The 16,641-nt window shown below is 32.4% G+C and overlaps 1 protein-coding gene across 2 annotated transcripts; it reads left to right on the forward strand.

Annotated features, from left to right (window-relative positions):
• Positions 1-806: 806 nt before the first annotated feature.
• Positions 807-16,513, forward strand: LOC123699356 (excitatory amino acid transporter 3). 2 transcript variants are annotated; one of them, XM_045646285.1, is made up of 9 exons: positions 807-1,027; positions 8,488-8,768; positions 8,938-9,117; positions 11,927-12,018; positions 12,874-13,057; positions 13,429-13,662; positions 13,994-14,185; positions 14,572-14,706; positions 15,076-16,513. In XM_045646285.1, exons 2-9 carry the CDS (start codon positions 8,503-8,505, stop codon positions 15,236-15,238), a joined length of 1,446 nt encoding a protein of 481 aa, XP_045502241.1. In that variant the 5' UTR covers positions 807-1,027; positions 8,488-8,502; the 3' UTR covers positions 15,239-16,513. The 2 variants fall into 2 exon arrangements, with proteins under 2 accessions (XP_045502241.1, XP_045502242.1); XM_045646286.1 differs by having other exon boundaries at positions 807-981.
• Positions 16,514-16,641: the final 128 nt, after the last annotated feature.

The raw sequence follows: 16,641 nt of genomic DNA on the forward strand, positions 1-16,641 counted from the left end.
CCATGTGTTTATCATTAAATAATTTAATTCTTTTTATTTTTCTCTAACGTCTTATTAAAAATAAAAAGCTAGGATTTTTAACGAATCAATTATTGTTATGGCCACAGAGTTTTGGCTATATTGCCACAGAATTAACGTATTACTACAAATCTTCAGTACCCACCTATTTAAACTTTTCCTCAATGTTAGTAAAGCGTAGTCACGGAAGGCTACGCCGGGCTACGAAGTGCTACGAAATTATATGAATCCTACAGTTTAATCTAAAGAGGGAAATAATATTTGAAGAAGTTTATATTTCTTTTGTAAAATGTATATATTTGTTTGTTTATACAATTTAACAGAATGTTTGTGTACTTTTATCCCTAAAATAGTTATTAGTCAATCTTTTCATTATTAATTAAGCGCTAAAGTATTACAGTGAATAATCCCGACGCTATGTTTTATATAATTAAATAATAAATATGTTTTATGTCTTAAAAGGGACTAGGTACGTTTAAATATTCCAAGTACCTAACTTGATTTCTCAAACATTGTTATTTTCTTCTCCATAAACTAAATTTATTAAAAGAGAATCGTAGTGTAACTTTTCACCTCGAAATCTAATTAAATTGTTAAACATCCATGCATCCATGCATCTATTAAAAACCTAGATAGTTTAACAAATGTATTTCACATTGAACAGTATATCTATACTATATATATAGAGGTCTCCATCTATCGAGGATGTCACATGTTTTGCAACAAATGATTGCTTAATTGACGCATGTCCGTTACAAGAGTGCGTCGAGAGTCCCATTGATGGCGAGTATCGCAGGATATATCGCAGATCAATCGCAGCTCCCCTCCACGTTACCCCCAGGATCAGGATCAGACAGTATGGCCTCAGTTCACTCCCAGCTCTAGGTAGAGGTGCACGCGATCGCTCCAAAAATAGCGCGAAGTAATGCAGTGACATTCAATCAGTGTTTTCACAGTTGAACGGTGAGTGAATAGTTCTGGCACGTGTACTAGTGAAGACCTGCAAATAGTAAGTAGATTTTCATATAAAGCAACGAGGGCTAGACGCGTGGGTCAATTGACACCTGTCGATTGTAGCGATTCATGAATAGACTCGTGTATAGGTACCAATTTGCAAGTACATAGTTGTTTGTTCGAATATATTCCATATTAGAAATTGATAAACAGTGTTTTGAAGTAAACTTCAGCCACCGTTACACGGTTATTTTTTTGTTTTCCAAGGATGTTTTTTGTGTCTTTTTTTCCAAAGCTACTAAAAAAACATAGAAACAGATAGGTACCTATCTACACTATACAGGGTGTAATCGTTAAGTGTGCACAGGCGATTATTCCGTAACTATAACAGATATCAAAAAACTTTAAACTGATATCGAAAGTATTTAACCTAATGAGTAAAATGGCCATAATAAATTTTTAAAAATAAAACGAGAAATATCAAAAAAACTAACTTGAACCCCTCCCATACATTTAGTATGAGATACGAATATTCCATCCACAAAAACCCCTCCACGCGGCCATCACTTCGCTGTCGTCTTAAAATAATTTGTTGCTAAGAAAGTGTTTCTTGTGCCGAGGAAAGAGATAAAAGTAAAAAGGAGCTTTTTAAAAAATAGGGTAGGTGTTCAAGCATTTGGAATGCCAATTTTTGAATTGCAGCCATCGCAACTGACGCTTTGTGATCTGGTGCGTTGTCTTGGTGAAACAGCGTTCAGGTCCGCAGTTTGCCATGTCTCTTTTCCTTACTAACCTACCGCAATCTTTTAATTTGGTCTGTTTAATAAGAGCCCAATAAAGTGGCTACCTTTTTAAAATATTCCACCATAATTATTTCTTCAGAGTCCCAAAAAACTACCGCTTTAATCTAACCTACTGATTTTCACTTTGAATTTCTTCATCGTCACTTTGGAAGCTCGCATCCAGGACATTGATTGTTTTTTGGTTTCAGCATAAACATGGTGAACTCGGGTAACGTCCATGATCACAAAACGTGACAAAAAATTATCCTGATATCATAAAAAATTTAGAGATTTACCCTCTACATGTCGAATCGTTGTTTCTTCTTTTCGTCGGGAATCATTCTGGCACGCACGGTTCACATTCAAATTAATGTAAATAATTGGAAATGTGGCCTGTTGATATGATTTTTTTGTGATTACTTAGTGAATACATGAGCAAGCAAAAAACATTTGTTTTATATTTTTATGTGCACAGGAAATACCCAATTATTATTACTTTTGGATCAACCTAGTACATTTAATATGAAAGATTTTAGCATTTTCTTTCTTTTTTTGGTTTTCTGCTTTAATTACTTCGCAAATTTGAAGGGAAGTTCATTTAGAAACTGTAAATAGAGCTCCTCATTGTATTGCACAATGAGGACATCACTTCGAAAATCTGCTATGAATACAAAATGTATGGGAAATAAAATGTATGGGAGCGTTTAATGTAACATTTTTGGATATTTCTCGCTTTATTTTTAAAAATTTACTATGGCCATTTTACTCATTAGGTTAAGTACTTTCGATATCAGTTTAAAGTTTTTTGGTATCTGCAATAGTTACGGAATAATCGCTTGTGCACACTTAACGATTACACCCTGTATAGAGGTATGAATTTCGTCATTATTTTTCTTAGAGTAAAAGAAGGTAGGTACCTTTTCTGTGCATGCAGCATGATACAATCCCAAACATTTAGTACCACTGTTTATCAAAGCTGAAACATGCAGTAGGGGGGGGAGGTCTATCTTAATGTACCTATATGATTCACATGTGCGTCTTTACAATTGTTTTTATAGAAATTGAATTTTTATTTTCAGTAAATGTATATGCCCATCTCGTTATGGCGCTCGAACCTTTCCCAAAGCATGCTTTGCCATTAGATATGTTTACTCTATATAAGAAAAAAGAGACATTAAAATTTAAAACTTATTTTAAATGAAAAATGAGTGGAATAACTTCGCGATAACAATTATTACCGCCGCGCCGCTATAAGCAATTTCAAAACTTTTTCAAGAATTCTTTTGGGCGCGAAAGTTCTTCTTATATGAGAGGGAAAAACTGCCTTCCAAGCTCACTGACTAACTATATAAAATATTATGTTAATTGGATAAGGCAGAATTTTTTTTTATGAAAGCCAAAAGTCGAACAGCACTCATAGGTAAATGTTAAGTGATAATGTTCGTACCAACTACCAAGTTATAACAAAGAAATGTAATACACGTATATTATTTTATAGAATTAAAGCTATAATGCATTAAACATACATAATTGTAATTATAAATATAAAGCTATTCTCTATTATAAATTATAAATATAAGGCTCGTCAACGGTCCTTATAGAACTGATTCACAAAAAGCAAGGTCATAAGGACTATTCAACGTCTGTTACAAAAGATTTAAACGTGAAAAGAAAATAAAAAAGAAACGAGCTTTTATTATAAAATCATAAATATCAATAAGAATTGAGGGTATATGAATAAAGCCAGCTTTTCAATCATAACGGAGCGACGCGAGGGTATAATATGACTAAATATAAGAAAAAAAGGTTTGTTTGTTTTAGAAACGTTTGCGTTTTATTGCCGCGGTCTTTGTTTTTAATAACGCTTTATCAACCGAATTTTATTGTGAATTCGGCTGTTAAAGTTATAGATAAAATTAAATTGTAATGTCTGCCACACACGCTACCTTCGTGGACCTTACGTGGACCTTTCAGGTCTACCGTAGCATGTAGGTATGTACTGCCTAAATGTTTTTATTTTATTTAATTCAACATTTTACTGAATTCATTGATATATCTAATTTTTTTATCTACAATAGCATTCATCTCAATAGGACGTGTTTTCTAAGAACACATTCATTAAAAAACTGCATACTACGGGATTAGATACTCCATATTTATGTATTTTGAGTTTAAACTGAACATCAACTCAACATCTCTGAAATGCGTAATTAAAAGTATATATATTGTAAGTTAATGGTAAATAGTTAGTGCCGCTTTCACATTTAAATTTATTATTTTCGTAAATTACTGTTTTCTTCGCCATTAGCTGATTAACTTTTTACACATTTGATGTAACAAACATGATGTACATTTGTTTGAGGAAGACAGAAAGTCGACGTGTATAGATTTTGTCAAGGAGTAGATATATATTTTTATTATTTCCTTCACCTACATCCTACTTATTACATTTAATTATTATTATTAATTGATTATTATTTAATACGTAATCATTAATAGATATCTATTAATGAAATAAGGTTTATTTTGCAATTCTACCTAGTAATTTCATGAAGAACAATTATTGATTACACATAATATTTTTTCATTGTTATATTTGATAATTACGTTTTCTACTTATTTTTACTATTGTAATGTATGTTAAGATAAATTTAAACTCGGTTTAAATGTAACATTCCTATTCATATAGGTACCTATATACTTATCGTTATGGAGACCTCCATACTTATAGCAAAACCTCCAAGTATTTTTATCGAATACTCCCTCTACTCTTCACGTCTTCATACTCGCTGATTACCCGTCTACCTAGATTGTATCCAGAATATCAAAATGTCAAGCCATATCCGATCTATTTGTGCATTACTTGCACAGAAATTTCTTGAAACTGTCAAGTGGGAAACCCGTATTCGCGTGTCACTATGTAGAAGGAGCATGTTCCGGAACAAATCGGAATTTCTGCAATTTACTATAGGTACATCATACGTATGTAAATCTTGGTGACACATTCTAATTTTCTTGATTGACTGAGCCTAGTTGATTATAATGGGCCTTGTATCCGATACAAGTTTAAGTCAAGTTGCATTTGATTTATTTGACTTTGATGATGTTGATTAACGATGTATTTGTGTAGGTACTTAGTTTCAAATATAGGTTTATGGATAATACAGGAGTCTTTAATTTTTTTAATGAATTAATTTGTTAATTAATATAAATTAAATTATCTGTATGTTCGCGTATCTTCAACAATGATCCGGGATACCTATAGGTTTTCATATGCCAAGGAAAATATTAAATATTAACGCAAGTTCCAAATTATACAGTTCCACAGAAGTTTCTGAATAACGAATATACATATTCTATAATATAACGTTGATTAAATTTAAATAATGCGATCAGATATTAACTTTTCATTTTAGACGGTCAATTAGTGTTATTACCCCATTTTAGATGAATTATCACTAATTATTATCAATACTTTATGATCTCTTAATCAAATTAGAAAATAATGCTTTAGTTAATAATTCAGAACCTTCGTCGTTATATTTAAAACATAAATAAGAATTTGATTTTTGAATCAATGGTAATAAATTAAAGATGTAAATGAATTCCTTATAATTTTAATAATTTTAATTATGTTATTAAATACTAAATAGCCTGCACTTCTGTAATCGATATGTTAAGAACATATATTTTATCAACATAACTCTTATATTTATTTCATTATTTGTAACTTTATTATATCGACATAATAGTGAAATGAAGACATTTTTATAAATTATACATACGACTTCGGCAACAAATACTTGCTAAATGCCTATGCTGGAAATAAATATGAAATAATAACCAAATCAGAAATTCCTTATAAGTTACATCTAAGGCTTGATTTTTGCTGACATAATTCGGAGCTAGTTATTAGTTAAACATCTCACGCTATGAATCATATATACCCATGTTGCCACGCGTCTAAATGGTTTCACGTGGCATATTTGTGTAGACTTAGAATCCAAATTACTTTTATTTTACGAGTATCTCATGGGTCTCTAGTAGACTCTAAAATGATAGAATATTATAATATTTTAAGGCAAGAGATGAAGAAGAGAGAAAGAAAATGTTAATTAATAATATTATGACTTCACCCGTGCGATGGATCATAGACTAGATCTACCTAGATGACCTAGAGTCATAAAGTTAATTAATTGCTATTCACATGGCTGCTTACAATTATTAATATCCATAAACGTGGACGAGGTAATAACTTTTTAATATTCAAAACAAATCGTAGAATTAAATAACATTACCATTTAAATTTTCGTTTAGTCTTTATTTTGTTTATAATTAAAGTTAAAAGTAGTAAGAGTCACATAGAAACTTCGCATATCAGCGATTATAGTTCGCGTCGCGTTCGCCGGAAGCACTCGTTGTACAAATTGCATTTGCCATGCTTTATCATCATTTGTTAATCCACTGTTCTAAGTACTCGTGATTTTATAGTTACGTTTTGTTCAATGCTGAGCTATCTTTTTTGTGTTGGGACCTTCAATAATGTCACTCGGAAACGAAGTTTCAAAACAATCAGCAAATTACCTCATAAATGTTATGAGTTACCTCACTTTCATGCATGTCCACTATAATTACTGTCAAGTAATAAAATCTTGTACTTCAATATATCGATTAATCAAGTTCATGTGAATAGATTGAGTTTGTGGAGTTGGCCATGATGTTAATTATATTAATTTCTTGGATACTCCGTCATGGTAACACTTTATTATAATTATTATCCTACAGCTATACCTATAAATCGGGCTCAACAACCACGTGTCCGTCAACTTGATTGAAATAGCTTCTACCAAGTATCAAATAATCCCTTATGTAGGTCGATGAGAACTGTCTTGTCACGAAACGGTACAAGTGGAGATTATGAAATAAGTGCTTAAGACTTAACTCGACTATCTACCTGAAAAATTAATGGTGCTAAGATTTTATTAATGCTCAGTTTATTTTTTCTATTTTAAAATAGAATCTGATCAAATCGAAATTAATATCCAAGCATATAGGACTAATTAATTAAGAATCTGATTTGTCAACTGAAAACTTGAATGGGTCTTTATTTAATTTATTAAGAAATAAATATTTATTCAACTTCGAAATTACAGAAACAGCTGATAATTATTGGTAGTTATCTCTCTCCAATTTTTTTTGTCACCATTTAAACCCATTAGGTAGTTATATTATGTCCCATAATATAAAAATAGCATTATAATATCTTACACCTACTACATAATAAGGAAGCGGCACCGAGCCCTTTGAGTATGACGAAATGCCTGGTTATCATTAGCCCATTAGCATTGCCCTATATTTCGGCAGTGACTAGATCGAGTGTACACTTCCAGTCAGGTAGCTAGATTGGTGTGCGTGTGACCGAGGGGAGCGATCGGTTACACTAAATAAAGATATCCGCGTCGGCATCCGCACGGGGAAGCTCCCACGTGTTGTTACGGCTGCTGATTTTTTCTGCAAGATTGCCAATTTGGCAACTGCTTTTGGCAAGGTTGCGTGTGGCAACCCTGGGTGACTGGGTCACGGAGTTTGATGATTTTCATCAGAACTCCCCGGGTTTTTGCGCATTGATTTCTACTTGATATGTACCGCTAGAAAAACTGAAATCCCAGATAATTTAGAGCGCATGTTTATTGAATGGCAGAAAAAGATATTTGTTTGACCATAATGAATTCATCTACATATTTTAATTTTATTATATTGCAATTTAGTATAATTATCCATAGAAAATCTGTAATGAATGGCTTTCTATTATTAATTCCCTCGTAGCGTGCCAATTTAATGTCCCAAGAAAATCACAAAATATAGTCTCTACATACGTATCTAAATGTGAAAATGTGAAAACATTATGTAGGTACTTGGCTAAAATTCTAAGTAGTAGTACTGCAGTAGTGTATGCGCTAAAAGATACATAAACTTAATAGAAGTCAAGTATAAATTATTTATTTTATTTTAACTATTCCTATTATTAATTATAGAGAGCTGAAAGCCAATCAAGCCATAGAAAGCGAATGTGTGTTCCACCTGAAAAAAACAGGAACACAGAGAAAATTTTCTAAGCCATGTTTCAGTTTTAGATATAAAAAAATCACGTAAATATACAACAGAAATTTAATTACAATGAAGTGAATAGATACGCATTCCATGTTTTATAAATATAAAACAAATCAGATATGAATCGATTGCGAGACGCCACAACAAAAGTAATTCATCTTAATTACGATAGAATACAATGTGAATGTCAGGCAACGGGCACTATTCCAAAGACATTGTGATCTGTGATTGTTATTTAATTATTATTGTCTTAGGGTCACCGTTCCATATCATCGTCAGTGACCCAAGCTCGACTTTTATTGGCAATTATTTATGACGGTTCACGACACAAAATGTGATCAAAGTCATCGACAGAATAGAAAATTGTAATTGTTTATTTTCTACTCCTATTTTCACTTTATGTCCTAGTAGTAGTATGTACCAATTTGTAGGTAATATTCCCCATTACCGATGCTGTACTTGTAATATAGAAATGTGTTTTTGCTTTTTATTTAATACCTACACAAATCAAAGATAACGTACCGACCTACTAAATATGTTCAATTAATTTCTGATAGTAGATTTATGATAGTCGTTATAAAAATTAAAATTAGTTTAAAAGTTCGCCTTTATTCTTTTCCAGAAACGGTATCACAAGATGCCGCTCCAAATACGAAGGGAGGGTGTCACTAGCTTCCTCCGGCAGAACCTCTTAACATTACTGACAATTATCGGGGTGGTCGCTGGCACTTTACTGGGATGGGGGCTGAGGGCCACAGGGTACGAGTGGACGAGGCGAGAGGTTATGTACTTCCAATACCCTGGGGAATTATTCTTGCGAATGCTGAAGTGCTTGATTGTCCCGCTTCTAGTTTCGTCCATTGTGTCTGCGATTGGATCTTTAGATCTTAGTTTATCTGGAAAGTGAGTATCTGAATATTTAAGCTTGTTTTCTACACCTATGATATCCTCAGAGGTATCTTTTAATCCTATTTATTTCATAACTTACCTATTTCTTTCAAAAATCAATATATTTTTCAGTCCATACCAACAATGATAAAAGATGTATTAACCTTCCAACACTACCTTCCAGAGTAGGTCTTCGAGCAATCATCTACTACATGACGACGACGGTATGCGCAGTCATGCTCGGTATAGCTCTGGTCACTACCATCAAGCCAGGCAAATCATCTGAGGCGTTTCAACAGCCTAATGCGACCAAACTGGTCACTAAAGACACCCTGACAGCAGACACACTACTCGATTTAATACGGTATGTATGTTTATTATTAATGTTGCGTAATTTAGATAAACTTTCAGCTACAGCCTGTGAAACTTATGAAAATAACATCCTTAACAACTGATAATGAAAAGAGAAAAAGTCACAATTTGTTAACTTGAGTGACTTTTCTTTATGCATAAAAATTATAGCGGAACGTCCTATTTTTTACGTAGGGATCTAAGTTTTTTTAATGATTTTCAACGTAGATGACATGCAGTTGTGTATTTATCCTATCCTGTATACAGTTCAATTGAACAGATGAAATTTCAGACTCAATTTATAGTTAAGTAGATATGAATCGTCATTACTCATCGGTTTAACTAAAGTGTATGACTGTAATGACAGCATTCAGATTCATTCAATATATACATTACGTTACTACTGAATTTTCAATTTTTTTAAGCTATTGCATAGCTTCTATCGCGGGCCTTGAGCGTAAATCCAGAAATTCTGTAACGAAAAACCTCACGCTCCCCACTCCGACGGGCACGGAGGTGTGACTTGAAGGCATGCTATGCAATAGCTTTACCGCGGCAGACCCCGAGTGCCACACGTCCTTTTTTTTCTTAGATTTAGATATGATAAAAGCTTAGACTGTAGCTAACTTTATGTTAATATTGGTTCACTGACAAGTCGCTGACATATGAATTATTCTTAACTTTCCTTTTTCTGAATTAAGCATTAACACGGGTTTTAATTATAAGGAAATTTGAAAAAAAAAGAACACAGTTCTGTCCAACTTGACTCTATAACATATAACGTATATAACCGAAACCCGATTTCCAAAAATTCGTTACTAAAAAATAATAAAAATAAACGAAACATCGTATGTACATTGTTATATGTACATTGTACTTCTACCACACTCGAAGTGTAAAAACAATAAAAATTGTCAATGTATGATAGTGCGAATTGGCGTCGTAGTGCCCTCTCGTCAGTCTTCATCATCTATTTATATTGTGTTCTACTTACTAAGATAGGGCTGAACAACATTCTTATAGTGACATAAGACATATAGTTATTTTTAATTAAATTAGTTGAATTCAAACAAGCAAAGCTTTTGAATAAATTAAACTTTAAACTATTCTCCATCTTACCGACTTCATACCTAGTTAACATAATTCCTATACCATTCCAATATTTAGATAATAGTCGTATCTATACATATAATAAATCTGTAGAAGGGTCAATTCTGTACATTGAAAATATTAAAAAAATAAATAGCAGGGGGTGTTACTGGATCGATACCAAACCCAAATATGTGATTAAAAAAATTTTTGTCTGTCTGTCTGTCTGTCTGTCTGTCTGTCTGTCTGTCTGTCTGTATGTGAAGACATCACGTGAAAACTACCGGTTCGATTTCGATGAAACTTGGTATAATTATACCTTATTATCCTGGGCGTAAAATAGGATACTTTTTATCCTGGAAAAATACGTAGAAAAAAAAAATAATCTTAATTTTTCAGTTTTATCCATAGACGTTGTTCCGTAGAACCGCGAACACACATTGCGTATTATTATAGGCCTAGCCGTATTTGGGTCCAATAGATATTTATAAGATATCATTTTCAGAGTTACTCAAAATGGAGAAAATATAAACCATCCACGCGAAGACCGACATCCACGCGGACGGAGTCGCGGGCGGAAGCTAGTCATAAATAAATTTCCTGAAATTCATCTTGATAACCCTTTAACACTGGCGATCAATCAAACTAAAGAGCGTCAGTTTATTGTGTTAACGGGTTGTCAGGTGGCTGCAAGTTAAGATTAGAGTTGGGGGAAGTCGACCTGTTGAAGTGTTGACCGGAATCTTGAAGCAATCGAGATATTTTGTTTTGGAGCGTAGTTCGTTTTACCTTGCCTTGCTTATAACCTTGTTTTGCCAATTTTTGGAACATTGTATCTACGAATTTAGCCTTTAATCATACGATCATCTTTTGATGCGAATAATTCAACTTAAAAATAACACAGTTCTATTTAATCTTAAATTTAGGGAGAAATCCATGTAAAAATATTTTAAATAGCTGATATCAATAATTTTTTACTACTTACCTACAAAAAAAGGCCGACACCAATATTAATATATTATTTTTTAATATATTCATCTTTTGATAACCAGGAATTGGCTAAAAAACTATAGTAAAATATATTTTCTGTCAGATTCTATACTTTTAATAAGTTAACTTCGTCCGCAAGATCCGTGTCTTAATAGCGTTTAAAAATTGGTGAGTAGCTTATAGCCTATGGGGTTGATAAAGTCTCAAGAGCAAGGTAAATTCAATAAAAGTAATTCCTTCCTTTTTGATATATCTTATTCACACTGAATCCAATGTATCAAGGTTGATAGTTCTTACAAGTAACATGTAGGTAAAATAACAAGGGAAGCGACCTAGTCCATTCATCATGTGCGAGCATCTTCTAATCCGTTTAAAAGATTTGCCCTTCGCGCTCTTGTGTTTAGACTTTAGGCGATGATTGGTCTATAGCTGTGATTTTAAGTTGATTGAAAAAAATGTTTCTTATAAATCTTATAGTAATATTATAAGGAGCTTATGAGAGGAGTTGGAATAAAACAGTGTAGACCGTTAAATAATAATATTTTAAGGCAGATTTTAATGCTCCAGATCAAGCGCAGTGTTTCATTCTTTGTTCTTGTTTAATTATTTTGATCTGACATATTCAAAGGCAGTTTTGTAAAATAAATGATAATCTGTAGCAATAACAATAATCTTTTATAACGTTAAATTAATTAAAGATTGTTGCAAAAAATGTAATCTACATACTTACATACTACTTTCAGAAACGTTTTTCCTGAAAACATCGTGCAAGCGACTATTTTTTCATATCGCACAAGGCTCGCCTACGATGTCAACGATACAAAAGCTATAAAAGGTAAGTGCTACGTAATATTAATTAAATTATATTATTGAGAAAAAAGAATCGTGCTTAAACCTCTGTAGGTAAGTAAGTATATGATTATAATCACACATCTACATAAAAAAATATATTTAAAATCAATGTTTACTAGCTCGGTCGTAGAGCACCAAACTCGTCAAATTTCATGTTAGATGTGAAAAATGATCTTAAGCATTTGGTACTTTACATTGTACAATTTTTTATTACACATAGGTACTTACGTTACATGAAAGACTAAAGAGTTCTTGAGGAAAATTATACAGGTGAAGTGAGTCATTATGTCCTTTGCTTTAGCTTTTCAGATTTTAAATTTAAGATATGTGGAGTGTGGACGTTCTTTTTGGCTATACGTATAATTTATTGTTTTAATTTCTCATAATTTTTTGTTCGTTCCACCAAATAATTAAAGAATGTTATCTCGTAATAAGACGAGTATTAGACCCGTAATTAAAAAAAATATCCATTTTTGTATAATGTATCCCTTCCCCTATAGTCTAATTTTACGGGCCAAATTAAGAACGATTCTAAATATATATTTATTAAAAATACTGCAGCACATATTAATGCTTTTTTATAATTTACTAGCTGCTCCGCGCGGTTTCACCCCCGTGGCTCCACTCCTGTTGGTTGTAGCGTGATGATATATAGCCTATAACCTTCCTAGATAAATGGGCTATCTAACACTGAAAGAATTTTTCAAATCGGACCAGTAGTTCCCGAGATTAGCGCGTCCAAACAAACAAACAAACAAACTCTTCAGCTTTATAATATTAGTATAGATGAATTTCTTACATTATAATATTATATAACCTTCGTTTTTCTAACTTACAGGTCATCTAGAAACATACAAAATAGAAGGTGACTATCAAAAGGGCAGCAATGTTTTGGGTCTGGTATGTTTCAGTATTGTTCTGGGAATAACTTTGGGCAAAATGGGAGACAAGAGCCGGCCATTGCAAAACTTCTTCCACGCGCTATCTGAAGCTATGATGATCATCACTGGATGGGTTATTTGGTATTTGTTCTTTTTTAAGAGTATTTCATTAATAGTATTCTTCTTTATTTCTTACATATTTTTTACAAATTTAAAAATGCCTAGCTATAACTAGTATGAAAAACTCTATAATATTAAATGAAACATTATCAATACATATTGTTTTTGCTCAAATATGTCATTATCATACTAAATCAAAGTAGCTTATATGGTTTGTACCGGCTTAATTTTTGTTGTAAGCTTAAATAATGCTAAAATAAAAATTAAAGCCAGCTTAGTTATATTGTTTGTACCTGATTCATTAGTTTTTCTTGTTAGCATAAATAATTCCATGAATACAATTTTTATCATTTTTAATTTCTAGAACATTATTAAAACCTAACCTTTTACAGGCTATCACCCCTCGGTGTTTTCTTCCTAGTGACAGCTAAAATTATGGAAATCGATTCATTCGCTGAGTTAGTTGGAAGGCTCGGTTTGTACTTCATGACAGTACTACTGGGTTTGTTCCTCCATGGTTTTGGTACGTTGAGCATATTGTTCGTCATAGCGACGAAGAAGCTCCCTTGCCGGTATATCGCTAAGATGGGACAGGTTATGGCCACAGCGTTTGGTACTGCTTCTAGGTAAGTTTGAGTAAGTTTAAGCATGGGAAATAGATTTTAAGACATATTTTGTAATAACTTGTATGTGTCTACGTGTTCATCCGTAGATGACACGTAGATGATGATAAAATTTCTTTTTTCTCAATCTCTATTTTTATTAGGTTCTAAATAACTACTTACTTTCCCTGGCAAATTTTGAACTTATTATCTCATCAAGCCAATAGTTTTTACTATGCAAAAGGAAACATGCATATGTTTACTTTTGCCCAGGTCACCTGCAAGAGATCACTTAGTGATATGGCCACATTTTCTTAATTTTATTTTTTCTGAAATTTTAAAATAAATCTTCCAGTTCAGCAACAATGCCAATAACGATAGGGTGTTGTGACGAAATGGGGCTCGACCCTCGTATAACCCGCTTCGTGATTCCCATCGGCGCTACCATTAACATGGACGGTACCGCGTTATATGAAGCCGTGGCTGCTATATTCATTGCTCAGTTGAGGAAGGTGGAAATGTCCTTTGGAAAGATTATTGCTGTCAGGTAAGGAGATCTTTACTCTGTATATTAGGTGTTATTGGCTGATGTAGAAATTTGACTGAAAGAAATGAATGTTATATTTTTATCTACTTGAGGAAATGACTTCAGTTGTATGTTTATGCACTACTTTAAGACCTTAGCCCAAATTGACATAGTTTACTGCTTACTACTAGTGATATAATTTTCAAAAACTTTTTCAAAAAACTTTTGAATTTTTCACAATCAAAAATTTCCATTTCAAGATTTTAGGAGTCACTCAGATTTGAATAGTTAGACATACTAGTCAAATTCGACTGCACACTTAACAACTACTTTTTTATTTGTTTCTAATTTATTCTTTTGTTTCTCTAAGATGTTGATTTCATGTATGGTTTAAATTTGCCTTTCAGTGTAACAGCAACGGCAGCAAGTATAGGTGCGGCGGGTATCCCACAAGCCGGTCTGGTTACCATGGTGATGGTGCTCGATACCGTCAACTTGCCCGCTGAGGACGTCTCCATTATACTCGCGGTTGATTGGCTGCTGTGAGTTTTTGGTTCTTTTTTGTAAAAATAAACAGAGTACCTATACTCTGTCTTTTGGAGAAAATAGCAAGGATAACCACTACAAGTTCGGCCAAAGTCAAAGCAAAGCAGGTATTGTGTCAAAATATAGGTACTCTTTCTTTTGAAGAGTAAAGCAGGGATTCTTACCCACTAAATCTTCGGCCAAACCCAAAACATATTAGCAGGACAGAGGAATTTTTTAGTAGAACAGCAAGAGATCCACTTTTAAGGTTTTACCATTTCATTTTTTTAGGTAAAGTACTTATAAATATAATTTTGGATTTATTAAAAATGAAACTATTTATTTAGCTTCTTGTGTACTTAATTTCTTCCATTTTCACATTTCAGCGATCGATTCAGAACAACAATTAACGTAGTGTGCGACGCGTTAGGTGCGATCATTGTGACTTCTTTATCCCAAGCCGATATTGAGAAATCTCGAGCCGTACAAAACAATGACAGAGAAGGACCGGCGCATGAACTCAGCGATCTAGAGAAGGGCGAACATTGAAACGTTATAACGTTCATAACACACCGTTATAACGATATAACCGTTATCGTTGCCGGTATCGTTATCGGTGGCAAACGTTTATTGTAAGAACAATTTAGTGTGAGTATTGTAGCCATGTTGTGATTAATTTATTGTGTTGAATTGTGTTATTGTATGCCATTTGATACATGTTTCATATTGGCAGTAGCATTACATAATATAGTACATTTAACATATTTCGTTACAGTTGAAACAAATGTATTAGGTAGTTTGGAATTTAGAATTTTTCATACTTGAAATTCGGTGATAGTACTTTTACAAACAAAATTGAATGTACGTAGATTATGAGCTTAAAACTATGTGTGTTCTCGGTGTGCCAAAACACTATTCGATGAATTTATGAAGTAGCAGTTTTTAACTCTTTAACCACGAAAATATTCATGGAAAATTATGATTAACGATGTATAAAATAATTTTGGAAAATCTTTTTGGAAATTTGCTATGAACTTTTTCAGAACACATCGGTGGAAAAACGCGTTATATTAGTAAAACTGTACTATTTACTTCTATCTTTCAATACTATTTACCTATCCTAGAAATCCTTATATTTTTTGTATGTACATTGAAATCATCACTTATTGTATGGTTGTATTTAATTGTGCGCCTGTAAAGTACATTATATCAAAAATAGATTATTTAAGTAACTTGTATTATAGTTATGTGCCATAATAATAGTTGTAAATTAGAATTTAGTCACCCATAAAATTCTTGCATTCCAATTGATATTTATTTGATTTAAAAATATTAAAATACTCTATCGTTTTGAACGAAAATTAATTTAATTGTGTTGTCACATATCAAACAAATATGTGGATAAGTAATCTTTTTAAAGGTTAAATAACATGGTTATTTGAATTGTTTACTCAAAGTTTACAAAAAGTTTAATTTGTTCGTAATATAAATATTACAATAAAGGTGTTATAAGTAGATTGTCTACAATGTTTATTACCAAATATTAAGTAATAAGGCAATTTATCGTGTTAAATTAAATGTGTTCGACATACAACTCAGTATTGGTTTTAATAATGTATTATGAAGCAGTTGTCTAGTCTATTGTTTTCGATAGCTTGTGTATAATGTAGATAAATAGATATTCTCTATGGTCTATGAGATAACGGTCTAATTAGCATGACATGTAACACGTTCAGTTTGACTGTTCCAAGATTAATGTGAGGACAAAAACTTTAACTACATTTTATTTAAATAATTTAATAATAAATAACTTATTACATTCAAGCGTTCCTTTTATTTTAATACCTGAATATTTTCATGATTTTGAGTTTTGACATAACAGATAACAGAAAAATAACACCAACAACTACTACGACAAAAAGGGAAGCCATGTAGGGGAGAAATAAAAGACT

This window comes from Colias croceus, chromosome 17 (assembly GCF_905220415.1).
Source record: "Colias croceus chromosome 17, ilColCroc2.1".
Classification (NCBI taxonomy): domain Eukaryota; kingdom Metazoa; phylum Arthropoda; class Insecta; order Lepidoptera; family Pieridae; genus Colias; species Colias croceus.

Excerpts from the sequence above, each read along its gene's own strand:
- LOC123699356 (XM_045646285.1), top strand. The coding sequence starts at position 8,503 with ATGCCGCTCCAAATACGAAGGGAGGGTGTCACTAGCTTCCTCCGGCAG. Across the intron at positions 13,058-13,428 it reads ATCACTGGATGGGTTATTTG|GCTATCACCCCTCGGTGTTT; the intron begins GTATTTGTTCTT and ends AACCTTTTACAG. Across the intron at positions 14,707-15,075 it reads CTCGCGGTTGATTGGCTGCT|CGATCGATTCAGAACAACAA; the intron begins GTGAGTTTTTGG and ends TTCACATTTCAG.